The 13,331-nt window shown below is 34.6% G+C and overlaps 3 protein-coding genes across 4 annotated transcripts; 1 reads left to right on the top strand and 2 right to left on the bottom strand.

Annotated features, from left to right (window-relative positions):
* Positions 1-305: 305 nt before the first annotated feature.
* LOC120189094 (mitochondrial Rho GTPase 2-like) lies at positions 306-6,315 on the bottom strand. 2 transcript variants are annotated; one of them, XM_039192428.1, is made up of 14 exons: positions 6,029-6,315; positions 5,530-5,662; positions 5,263-5,412; positions 4,761-4,937; positions 4,417-4,668; positions 3,841-3,909; positions 3,652-3,707; positions 3,263-3,344; positions 1,888-2,099; positions 1,673-1,742; positions 1,269-1,381; positions 902-1,052; positions 625-811; positions 306-519 (listed from the first exon to the last, which is right to left on the bottom strand). In XM_039192428.1, exons 1-14 carry the CDS (start codon positions 6,232-6,234, stop codon positions 446-448), a joined length of 1,932 nt encoding a protein of 643 aa, XP_039048359.1. In that variant the 5' UTR covers positions 6,235-6,315; the 3' UTR covers positions 306-445. The 2 variants fall into 2 exon arrangements, with proteins under 2 accessions (XP_039048359.1, XP_039048360.1); XM_039192429.1 differs by having other exon boundaries at positions 306-513; positions 6,029-6,314.
* Positions 6,316-8,380: 2,065 nt separating this feature from the next.
* On the top strand, positions 8,381-10,624 carry LOC120188556 (pentatricopeptide repeat-containing protein At4g02820, mitochondrial-like). The gene is made up of 2 exons (XM_039191947.1): positions 8,381-8,750; positions 9,099-10,624. Exons 1-2 carry the CDS (start codon positions 8,460-8,462, stop codon positions 10,350-10,352), a joined length of 1,545 nt encoding a protein of 514 aa, XP_039047878.1. The 5' UTR covers positions 8,381-8,459; the 3' UTR covers positions 10,353-10,624.
* A 1,325-nt stretch (positions 10,625-11,949) lies between these two features.
* Positions 11,950-12,416, bottom strand: LOC120188714 (outer envelope membrane protein 7-like). The gene has a single exon (XM_039192122.1). It carries the CDS (start codon positions 12,379-12,381, stop codon positions 12,106-12,108), a length of 276 nt encoding a protein of 91 aa, XP_039048053.1. The 5' UTR covers positions 12,382-12,416; the 3' UTR covers positions 11,950-12,105.
* Between the last annotated feature and the right edge of the window lie 915 nt (positions 12,417-13,331).

The raw sequence follows: 13,331 nt of genomic DNA, 5'->3' as shown, positions 1-13,331 counted from the left end.
GTCAAGCTGCACGCCTAACTCAATTAAAATAAAGTTCATGAAAACATAGTGAAAAAAGTATAGAATCCTACCATACTAAGTTCATTTCTTCATTCTGGTGAAACCAACATACCATGTGCATGTAAGAGGGAAACAGACAAGTATCCAAGGGCTAAGGGGGATAACAATAATGATTTATTTCAAGGTTCACAGATCCAGTCATAATAGATAACTGGCATGAAATTCCACAATGGAAATTGATACAAAATTGCATATAGTTTACAAATATTGGCTTAAAAGAAATTATTTGATTCGATATAAGTGAAGTAGAAAATATTACCTCCTGCCTCGCTGAAATAATTGTCAAAAATTATTTACAGGTATCAGCTTGAAAATCCAATCAAGGATACAAATATACTGACCCTTTATTTGAGTTGCAAATGCAGACAAAAGCAATAGTTGTCTTTCAAGTATTCTTCCTTGCAGCATAGGCACGATAAGCTGCCAATCCGACCACAGCGACAGCAGCCCCCACTGTAGCTTGATCAGAAAACCAATTATTAACAAGCAAAATGTAAACAATTATATTCTTCAATTCCGTTTGAAAGAAAGAGGTGCATTAAGAATTGGCATAATAATATTAACCTGAAACAAACATAAGTGAGCTATTAACAAGCCGGCGATATCTCTTCCTTTTCTTCCCTTTCTCAGTTTCAGGAATGCTCAGATGAGGGTGTTCTGCTGCACATAGGATTCTAGACAATACACTTTTGGAATCTCTTAATTTTACCCCTACAGGAATCGGAGCTTCCATCCCCAACTGCTGAGTAACCTGAAATAGAGAAATTGACATCATACCTCAAATATTACCATAGTTTTGTTGGGTATAGACAAACAAAGTAGCCAATGATAAGATATATACTCTTGTTGAGTTTTGCAGTGACATTGGAAATGGATCCAAGTCATCCTTTGCTGCAACAAGGAGGCAAGGCACTCCATAACCACTATCTTCTCCTCGCCTAGCAACATCCAGAAGCAATTCTCTCGATCTTTTCCACGAATATTCATCTGAACTGGCAATAGGAATACATTATCATGTAAGATAAGAGGCCATTTACCGACATAACAAAAGATCTCTACAGCCCTTTCAGGTGCTGGCCATTCTTCAATTTTCAGATACCCACTAAACTGTTAATTAACAGAGGTTCACAGTCACTGCTCTGTAAGTGCGCTATAACATTCATGATATTTTCATCTTACAACTTCAGAAAATAGAATGTTAACTTTACCTGTCAAACAGAAACACAGCTACATCACAGGCAGCCAAACATTCCTTATTGGACAGCAATTGCTTAACTCCATCTTCTGGTATCTCTTGTAAAATAAGGGTCTTCTGAGAACCCTGTAATGTCAACAGGGTCACAAAAATTGCCACATTAAATCTGAAATCTCTCATCCGAAATGAACAGCCATGTTTTCAATACACAGGAATCATATAAACAAAAGAAAATAAAATAAATTTATTTTCCAAAGGGCATTGTAGTAACCTAGTCTTTTTGAACAAATATTTTACACCCCACCTTCATGGTCAATGATCTCACAGGGAAAAGGTAGGGTGGTAAAAAAGAAAGAGGAAACAAGTGAATTACATGAAAATTCCAGGTCATATGGCATATCAGCGGTTATTACTCACCCCAATCTGGTCAACTACATTCGCCACATAACGTACATCATTTGTTGGAGTGTAGTTACTTGAGAAAGACCTGCAGTTCAATTATTATTCTCATAGATGAAGCCATAGTATCAAGAATATGAAGACAAAAGAATATTATAATTTTACTAGAAGAACCAAAGAATCTACAGAACTAGCAAAGATCAATAAACGGGTTAGAGGTCGAGAGTCAACACCTTCCTATAAATGAATTCAACAATGCAGACTTCCCGGATTTTTTAGGACCAAAAACAAAGCAGTGAAAAACATTTTTTTCTGTCTGTTTCTTCTTACGATCTACAGATCTTCTCCTAGTGACACGAAGGGCTGAAGTTGGATCTCCACCATATCCAATGCAAATCAAATTAGCCAAACTCAATGCTGGTTCAAGACTTGTCATCAAGGCCCACTGCAGACCACATATATGATGAGAGTTACAGTTAAGAAGTAGATTGACCAGAATAAAATTGTTAAAATATCAATTAATACCAACAAGATAAAGAAACCGTGTCCTGTATTTTTTAACAAACTCAATAAATAAATCTGATCTCGGAACCATGATTTGAAGTCCCAGGATAAAAGAATGGAGAGAAGAGAACAAATAAACCCAAAATATTCACAGAGGTGGGAGGCAATCATATTTTTCCACGTGTAGATCAAAGCAATAGTATAGCCAACGATGTTTAGTTGACAATAAACATAGTGAAATGTTATATTTTAAACTCTTTTTATATAGCGGTGGGTCCTGGTCCTCCTATGTTAGCTAAGCTGAAAGCTATTAAACAAGGAATTGATTTATTCCTTTCTTCTGAATGGGCTTCGAAGGGTAGACTAATCCTAGAGAGTGATTGTAAAACAGCAGTTGATTGGATTTTGTTACCAGTTTCTGCCCCTACGTTTTTCAGTACTTTGGTTGGGGAAATTGGGACCTTAGTTTCTTCTAGGGGTATTAATGTTGGATGGATTCCTAGGAGTTGCAATTCGGAGGCAGACAAGTTAGCTAAGGAGGGGATTGGTTGATGTTTATAGCTTTATGGCTGGTTTGGTTTGTATTTTATTTCGGGAAGTTTATTATGTAAGATGTAAGATTATGTAATTCTGGTTTATTAATAAGATGAGGTACTCTTTTCCTCCTTCCGATGTTGCCTCTTCCACAAGAGCCAACTAAGAAGGAGGTTTTTAATGAGACCTCCAATTCCTATAAAAAAAAACATAGTGAAATGGTAAAGTACTTCCATAAAGAAATTCATTAAAGAAATTATGAAACTATCCAGCAATATTAGCCACTTAATAAGACCATGCACTGCAAGTGGAACGTCAGATCAACAGCATCCCAGTGGTAATTACTTATCGACATATGGTTTACAAATGCAAATTAGAAAATCCACATAAAACTTGTGAAATCCTTGAATGCTATTCGTGCCATGAGTAGGATCCTTAAGACACTGTTGTGCAGAAAATTTAGGATATGAACAAAACTCATACAGTAATAAATGGCCAAGATAGCCACTAAGATGCCATCACATGTTATAACAAGAGAGAGAAATCAAGGAAGTAGTAAGTACAACAAACCTCAGATAAAAACACATTAAGAGTTAAATTTCCTTGAGGCGTTCTCTCTGCAGCATCTACGTAAGGCTCTGCAGTCCACGGGCTGAATTAAAGACAACAAATACGTTTAATAGAAATATAGTCCGAAAATCAAATAGGATGCGGGAGAAAATGGGTAAACAGCAACAGAGGCTAAGCCTAAAAGTTAAGTTGTCATACGAGGAAAAAAAAGATCAGTAGATGAAAGCAGTAGAAGTAGATTGACAAGGCTTCAAGTATTTTACTGTATTTATAAAGCAGTAGAAGTAGAAGTAGTTTCTATCCCATCTATCTTTTAGGCTATCCCTTCTGTACAGTTAACTCTATACATGTCTACAAATGAAGGAGATACATCCAGTAACTACATTCACCTTTCCGGAGCAGTTACAAAGATGTCATCAAATTCGGAAGGTTGCAAGGATCCATCCTGGCAAACTCAAAAAGAAGCAGAATACAGTGATTGTCCAAAATTTAGCATTATAAAAACTCTGAATATGACGAATGTATTTTTTTCTTCTTATTCCATACAGGTGATAAGAATTTGGAAGATTAACACGTACATTATCACTGTCATACAATCGGAAGATCCCACGCAAGAAGTCTATAGCTTCATTTGTCAGCTCCACATTCTGCAGGATATTTAGAGGTATAACACTATCCCCATAAAAGAAGTTATCATGGGCTAAAAAGCCTAAAATAATATAAAATTATAGGAAGTACAAATAATCAACAAACAAACGAATTTGTTATTGGGACATAAAGAAAAGAGAATGTAGGTCGGGTGGGAGAATCATTAATGATGCTGTAAAGTAGCTAAAACTTCAGAATTGATGATATATATGCAACATAAAGCTCCATGTTTCCTTCATATCAAGATCCATAAAGCATTGACAGAGCTGATTAATATTCCAGAGAAAATCACCAACCTAATTCTAGACTCGGACCAAACATAACAAGTCAGATGAAGAACAATCACTGTTCACAACCACAAGGAATCCAAACAACGATTACCATATATATGATTAATCAAGTGCTTAGGAATTTAACCAAAATATATACAAGAAAAAGTGAGCCAACAACATCCATGCCAATTTGAACAAATAACAGTTATGTCCTCTATCAAACCTAAGAGCTACCTGGTCAGGGGCATGCTTGGTTGGAACAGGAAGTATATCATCCCTAAGCTTTAACTCGTCATTATATCCAAACTTCCTCAAGACCGCCCAAGTTGTCTCAAGGCGCCCTTTTTCTATAAAAAGAGCATGAAGAAATAGGAAACCTTCAAGTGTAAGACCAAGGTCACTGACTCCTCCTCTTATCCTCTCTTGAACCACCCTCTTCACACCCACAATCTCAGCAGGTTGTAATGGAGCATTAAAGCATTTAACCTGTTTATATATTGTGCAACATGTCAAACAGTCCAAGTTTGTAGGAGAGAAGTAGTGGCTAAGAAAAAAAACAAACAAAAGGAAAAAAATACCTGAAACTCATTCAATTCTGCATCACTAAGGGCTCCGTCCATATCATGATCACAAAGCATAAATATCCGTTTCAATGCCCTGATACATCGTGGTTTCAAAGTTTGTTTCTCTTGATCAAATAGTGGAGCTGTTGGATGCAGAACTGCCTTTTGAGCATAATAGAATACATCAGGGACCTGGAGATAAAAAACGTAACACTTATACTTCGACCTTCGAATTTCTCTACCTACTAAACATGCAAAAATGGTAAATGGATTTAACAAACATAAAGGTAACGTTTACCAATTGCTCAAACTAAGTATACAACAGGAAGTATATTCCAGCAAAAGAAAACAACGACGGAAGCTTGAGTCTTGATGCTCACTATAGTCGACAGCCAACATTTAAAAGGTGAACTGCTAATCCTAATGCCATTGCCATAACATCATAAAGATAGATGGGATAGAAACTACAAAATGTGTGTGATGTTAACCTAAAAAACGTACAGAAGGAATATGAAACCTGAATTAGAGTAGCAGAGGAACATTCTATACAGGTTTCGATCTCCCTGAACTGTTGCATGATTGGTGCCATGACTTGTTCCAAGTTCATGGGCTGACGTTCATCTCGTAAATCAAGTTTGCACCCAACCACAATCACTGGTGCCTTGATCTATTCGGATATGACATATCAACATAATTAAAACATGTCATTGTATGAATAAATATGAATATATATAATTATATATATATATATATCATGTGCCAATCAATTATGCCAAATACAAACCTCTAATTTACGAAGCTCGGGCAGCCAGAAAGTACTCAAACGACTGAGTGTCATAGGTTGATCACAAGCATACGTTAAAACCACGGCATCAGCTCGTTTCAACTCATCAATAAGCTTTACTCTGCTCTCCATGCTAAAAGGTCAACAAAAAGGGCAAAATATCAGCAATTCAACATACATCCACAACTCATCAAACTTCTAAAACATTAAAGTTGCATTTTCTATTCCCCTTGTTAGTATGCACTATTTACTTAAACGAAATAGCATTTCTCACATTATTTTCTCATATACATATATATTTATATAAAATAAGATCAAGAATTTTGTATTTCTTACATTTTTTTGTTTACTATTGAAAAACAAAACCAGAATCCCTCAATCGACAATTTAATTTTTAGAACAGCTACTCCCAAGATCTGGAACAGCCGGATCAATGAAAACAAGTAACAAACAATAACGTGCATAGCTATTCGAGAAAAAAATCAAAACTAACAAATACCTGGAGGAGGTGTCTACAATTGTAACGGGGACGCCATCGGGATAGAAGTCAGATGGTAGGCGAGTTGGGGGAAGAACAGCCTGAACATAGTCGGGGAAAGAGTCGGAAGCTGCAGCTGAGATGAGGCTGGATTTACCAGTGCCCCGATCGCCGGCAACGACGACTCTAACGCCGGTTCGAGCCCCATGAGCTGATCTACTAGGCATCGAGACGCCGGTGGTAAAAAAAGGAATTGGTGTTTCTTTCCTTTTAGGGGGTGCGTAGAAGGTTTCAAATCAGACAGGCTAGAGAATAGTAGGACAGTAGTTAAAGGCTTGGGGGTTGCTATTCGATGGAGAGATTTGGCTATTCATGGCGAGGGAAGCAAGTGTAGGGCCGTTCTTTCGTTAATTCAAACACGCCTTCTTTGACGGTTAATTGTCTTCTGTTTGTTCGGTATGTTCCGGTCCAGTGGGCTTTTCTAAACCCAGAAACACTCGATTTGTTCAGGTCTATTTTTGGTTTTAGTCCCTCTGCTATGTTTGAAATTCCATATTTAATCCCTCTTATTTGATATTGCATTTATACATAATATCAAAAAATGTCCCTAACGTTTGATTAAATAGTCGCTTTTACTCATATTTTGTGAAATATGTTGGCCTATGACATTTTATTTGGGGTAAAAAAATATCTCTATAGATGAAAATCGTTAGTTAACAATCGATTTTTTTTATTATAGTTAACAACCGATTAAGGAGTCAAAATAGAGACATTTTTACCCTAAATTGAAATGTTGAGAGTCAAGATATTCTAGGAAAAAAAAGAATAAAAACCAAAAACTATTTGATCAAACGTGAGAGGTTTTTCCCCTTAAATAAAACGTTTGAGGTAAAGGTCAAAATAATCATTTCAATAAACGCTAGGAGCTAATTTTGGTATGTAAAGATGTAAAAAGATTGGTTATAATCAAATTAATCAAAATAGTTCATTTCATCAATAGACCATGAGTTTAGTTTAATTGCGAATCGATTAATATTTTTCTCAAAAAAATCAGTTATTGGTTAATTTGATTTGAAAGTAGTTAATTAATTAATCTTTTAACTGAAATTAATAATAATAAATATTAATATACATGTTTTTTTTGTTGCCCTCACGATTTTCAAACTTCGTCTTGATTAATCTAAAGTATTAGAATCGGAAGGACAATAAAAAAAACAAAATTCAATTAATTAATTAGTCAAGGTTTTGTTTCAGTTTAATACACACTATCACTGTACTGTAATGTTTGCAATTAATTTTTTCAAACTGTTTATAAACTCTCTTGAATAAAAAGGAAATATGATAGATTTTGATTAAATTCAAAATAAACCGATTTAATTCGAATTAATTCAATTTAATTTAATTTGATAATAATTAATTATTTTTAAATTTTCAATTTGTTAAGTTAATGAGAGTTCTATTTGATTAATATTTGAACTGATTATTTAAACACTCTTGTATAATAACAATAAATCTAAATGGACTAACATTATTAGTTTTTTTTTAAAGCGTAAAGTACATATGTGGTCTCTCATCTATAAGATATTGTTCTGTTATATTCGACTATTAAAAGTTATAAAATAGTCTATCAATTATAGGATGTTGCTTTGTTGAGTTCATCAACTATTAAAAGTTACTTAATGGTCATCCGACTATTAATTATGTTTCAAACTCATAATTTTTCGTTTAAAACTTGAAGATAGTCTGAGTTAGACGTTAACCTACTGACTGGGATATGATAAAATATGATCTCATAATCTCAAACGACTATCATATCTCAATCAATATGTTAACGCCTAATTCATTTTTAATAGAAAATAATGAGCTTAGTACATAATAAATAGTCGGGTAACTATTTTATTGCTTTTTAATACTACTTTACGCTTTTTAATAGGACAACACTACTCTATTAGTTGTTGTTATTAAAATGGAGACGTGAAAGTTTTAAAAATAATTTTAAATATTTAATACATATGTAAATTTGTTATTAATTGAATATAATTAATCGATTTTTCACATGATATTAAATTATACGAATGATCTTTTAATAAAATAAACTTTATATATTTGTTGTAATTACAACAAATATAAGTAACTTAATAATATAATTTTTAGTAGTTTTAAATAATTATAAGATAATATTTATTCAGAATTTTTAATAATTAATAACTTATAAATACGTTATAAATACAATTGTTAAAACATAAAATGTCTAGATATCCTTTTAACACATTTTAAAGAACAGACTTATGGCACATTAAAATAGAGATATTAAATATTCAATTTCAGAATGGTAGAGACTAGATAGACTAAAACCAGAATTAGACCTTTAGTTAATCCAGTAAACCCTAGGCGAAAAAAATCTTAAACCCTGATTCGCAGCTTGCCGACTGGATAAAAAAAAAATCCGACAATGTTGAGGCGCTACGTCTGCGCGTCACTCTTCGCGGCGCGTTTTTTCTCGACGGAAGCGGCAGTTGAGAAAGCCGTGGCAACTAATAAAGGCGCTGCGAAAACTGGTAGTAGAGGTGGGGTTGGACGAGAGACGCTGGGATGGAGGCTTATAGGCCTTGTGTATCCCAAACGCAGCGCCGTGATCACGATACGGAAATGGATAGAAGAAGGCCATACGGTTCGAAAGTACGAGCTCAATAGGATTGTCCGAGAGCTTCGGAAGCTCAAGCGCTATAAGCACGCCCTCGAGGTAATCATTCTTATCACCCCCCTCAATTGTCTACATCAATGAAGCTTGTAGCCTTAGGATGTTGCAATTAAGTCTTAATTTCAATCGGGAACTAGGATTGATTGTGAAATGCAACTCTTGTTCTGATTAATCAGAATATATTGTTTTTACCCCCAATCAATTCTACCTAGGGGAGGGAATTTTGGTCTTAATGGGTAATGAAACCACAATCAGAATAAATGTGTATTTTGAATTGAATCCCATTTATCGAATAATTGTTGCCTATTGGAACTGGGTATGTAGAAATTGCAATGAAATGTATGTATATGATAATTGGCCTTATCAATTACCATGATTATTTTATTTTAGATATGTGAATGGATGAGATTGCAACAAGATATCAAGCTATTGCCTGGTGACTATGCCATTCATTTAGACTTGATTGCAAAAGTTCGTGGATTAGCTAGTGCGGAAAAGTTCTTCGAAGACCTTCCCGAGAAGATGAGAGGTCAAGCTGCATGTTCGGCTCTTCTCCACACGTATGTCCAGAACAAGTTGTCTGCTAAAGCCAAGGCTTTGATGGAGAAAATGTCTGAATGTGGTCTCATTAAGAATCATCTTCCTTACAATCACATGCTCTCTCTATACATCTCAGAAGGACAATTTGATAAGGTTCCTGAAATAGTGAGTGAATTGAAGAAAAACGCTTCGCCGGATATTGTTACTTATAATTTGCTGTTATCTGTTTGTGCCACCCAAAATAAAATTGAATCTGCTGAAGAAATTTATGATGATCTTAAGAAAGCGAAGATAGAACCCGACTGGGTAACATATAGTGCATTGACCAACCTATACATAAAAGCAAAGCAATTTGATAAGGCAACATCAACTTTGAAGGAAATGGAAAAGAAGGCTTCTCGGAAAAATCGAGTTGTTTATCCCTCCCTTATCAGTTTGCATACAAACATGGGGGACAAAGATGGGGTTGATCGAATCTGGAAGAAGATGAAATCATGCTTCCGCAAAATGAACGATGCCGAGTATATGTGTATGATATCGTCACTTGTGAAACTTGGATATTTTGAAGAGGCTGAGAAACTATACAATGAGTGGGTGTCTGTTTCCGGAAGCGGTGATACTAGAATTCCAAACATACTGCTTGCAGCTTACATCAATGGAGACAATATGGAAATTGCTGAAAACTTCTATCAGCAAATCGTGCGGAGGGGTATTTCCCCTTGTTACACTACTTGGGAACTTCTTACTTGGGGCTATTTAAAGAAGCAACAAATGGAAAAAGTGTTAGATTGTTTTAAGCAAGCTGTTTGTAGTGTAAAAAAATGGAATCCAAATGACAGGTTGGTCGGAGAAGTTTTTAAGAAACTCGAGGAGCTAGGTGATACTGAAGGGGCAGAGAAATTGTTAGTTATTCTTCGGAATGTTGACCATATCAGTACTAAGGTATACAATTCACTTCTTCGAGCATATGCAAAAGCTGGTAAAATGCCACTCATTATTGCTGAAAGGATGCAGAAGGATAATGTACCACAAGACGAGGAAACACATAAGCTCATTAAATTAACTAACCAAATGCGTGTGGCTGAAGTTTCAAGCAGTTTTTGAGGTTGCATATGGCAGAGTAAGAATTACTTTGATGAAAACAGGTGCGTTGAACTAGAGGTAACTCTCATCCTGCATAATATGATTTCTCTACTCTGTAGTAAATAGATGAAACACTATGATGCCAAATTAGTTGCAGAAAGTGTTACTAATTATAGAACAATCCGTCGGAAATTCCATCTTCGATTAGTTTATTAGCTCCTGTGTATATTGCAAAGAAAATAAGGTTGGTACTACCTGAAATGTTAAAACCGTTGCATGTTTGCAGTTGTTGACCTTTAAAAGCTGAACTCAAAATCTCACATGAACTTGGCAACCCCAAAACACAAGAACTTCACATCATTTTGACGTGTGCCAAAGTTTTGTTGAAACCTCGAGTGAACCATTTATCTTTTGTTATTGACAGATTTAGTAAATTTGGCCTTTAAGACAAAAAGACATCTGCCAACAAGCAGATCTTTGGGTGCGTTAGGAATGGCAACGGGTCGGGTTCGGGACGGGTTTTGCTCGCCCCGTCCTCGAACCCGAAATAAATTCCCATCCCCGACCCCGACCCGATCCCCGACGGATTTTTTATCGGGGCGCCCCGTCGGGGATTTTTTTGCCCCGTCCCCGAACCCGACCCGAAATATTATACCCGAACCCGAAAATATTTATATATAATTAATATAAAAAATATAAAATATTATATATATAATTAATATAAAAAATAAAAAATATATATATATATATATATATATATATATATATAATCGGGGCAGGGCGGGGCGGGGATATCTTTCCCCAAACCCGAACCCGACCCGAAAAAATTCCCGAAAAAAATTCCTGAACCCGATATCATTCAACCCGACCCGACCGAACTTGACCGGGTTTCGGGTTTCTCCGTCGGGTTCGGATCATACTGCCATCCCTAGTGCGCGTATTTGGTTGATGAGTGAAACTAATCAATTTTTGTTGCAACATGCTTCATCTCAAATCTCTTTTGAAGTCATAAGAGATCAAAGTTGATTTTGTCAGTGAAAACGATTATAATTTCAAAACCAAAACCAAAATAATTTAATCGACCTTTAAAATCGAGTTACAATCAAAACTATTATTTCACACTTAAAATTATTTAAATCAAAGTTTTCCAAAAGCATGTTTCACACTTAAAATTATTTATCGATTTTGGACTTTAAACGATTTTTTTAATTTTTCCAAAAGTATATTTAAATAAATTTATTTATTTTCACAGTTAAATTTAAATCAAATACTTCATTAAAAATATTATTTCACTTTACCTTCCAATGTCAAATTGGCCTGAATTCAACCTATTGGTTCATGCTTTTTGGGCCCAAATTGGAGAATCTTCGTTTGTTTATCTTCAACCCATAGCGACTATCCGTTTAAATATTTTATATTTCTTTTTCCAAAAGGAAAATCCTCGGCCAAAAGAAATCAGGCACGGCATTCAAAATTGTTTCCAGTAAAAGACACAATCCTCAGTTCTATCTACTAAAGGCTATTTTTTTTTCCAAAAAAAAAAACCCCCATCGATTTCTGATTTGATTCTAAGATTGAAATGCAAAACCTAATGTAATACTGTAGAAACACAAAAACAGCAGCAATCAACTATTCTCTGACATTTATTCAAATATCTTCATTCTTAAGCCTAAGCTAGAAAACAGCAGGAAATGAAAAATAAATTATCCCCAGTTAACCATAACAAAAGTAAACTACTTTCATGGATTAGACTCAAATCTCTCATGTCTACTTCCTAACTTGCACCTGCAGCGTTCTTGGCGACGGCATCAGCATAAGAGACAGGTTTCCGATCAGAATCGTCGTTTCCCTCACCGACGTCGTTTTGAACACCGGAATCATCACTGCTCGCGGCAGTAACATCATCGGGATCGCAATCAGGGTCGGTCTTGTCCATGGCGGCGCGAGCCTTGTCCAATAAAGGCTTAAACACCATCTCTATAGCCATCCACCCAAAAGCCAGTGCCCCTACAACTACCGCCGCTTGCTTCACAGTCGACGACTTCCCCATTTTCTTTTTGCTCTGATTTTTCTTCTTTTTTCTAACTTTTTAGGGGTTAATTTTCCTTAATCGATAGATATATATATATATATAACACTTGCACAATTGGATGACGAAGGAAAGTGGACTGGGCTAAGCAACCTAAATCAAAGTATACAAATGGTCACTTATTAAAATAGAGATTACTTTGTTGAGTTCACTATCTATTAAAAATTTATAAAATGATCCTTAAATTATAAGACGTTGTTTTGTTAAATCTTTTGATCACTAAAAGTTATAAAATGATCATGTAACTATTTATATGTTTTAAACTCGTCCTTATTTATTTAAAAATTTACAATCATTTGAGTTAAACACAAATTTACTAATTGAGATATAATAAAACTATATTCTAATGATATCTAGTGGTGCCACAATTGTTTTCAAGTAATGGCTAGACGACATATTTCAAGCACCAACTCGATGACATAAAATGGATATTAGATCCACAAATTACAACTTAAACGGTTCTATAATAATATTTTATCATATCTTAGTCAACAGGTTGATATCCAACTTAGATGACCACCAATTTTTAATTAAAAATGACGAGTTTAAAACATATGAATAGTCAAATGAAAATTTTGTAATTTTTTAATAATTGGGGGACTTAACAAGATAACACTTCATAGTTGAGGAATTATTTTATAATTTTTAATAGTTGAGAATATCAATAAAATAATACATTGAATAGCCTATAATCAGGACCATTGGTGTACTTTACCCAATAAAATAGTATGATGAAACAACCTAAATAAATAAACGGTCTTTATAGGTTTCACTTGGATTGAGAAAATATTCAAATTTAGTTTAATTTAATTTAAGATGAAGCATAGAAATGATGAGTAAACATTGAAATGATTATTTTAATTATTAAAATTTTAATAATTAATTTATAATAATTTAATAAATTTTAAAAA

The sequence above is a fragment of the Hibiscus syriacus genome, unplaced genomic scaffold, assembly GCF_006381635.1.
Source record: "Hibiscus syriacus cultivar Baekdansim isolate YM2019G1 unplaced genomic scaffold, ASM638163v2 tig00116951_pilon, whole genome shotgun sequence".
Taxonomy (NCBI): Eukaryota; Viridiplantae; Streptophyta; class Magnoliopsida; order Malvales; family Malvaceae; genus Hibiscus; species Hibiscus syriacus.
The sequence above is the reverse complement of the archived record's forward strand: the minus strand, read 5'-3'. Positions and strand labels throughout refer to the sequence as shown.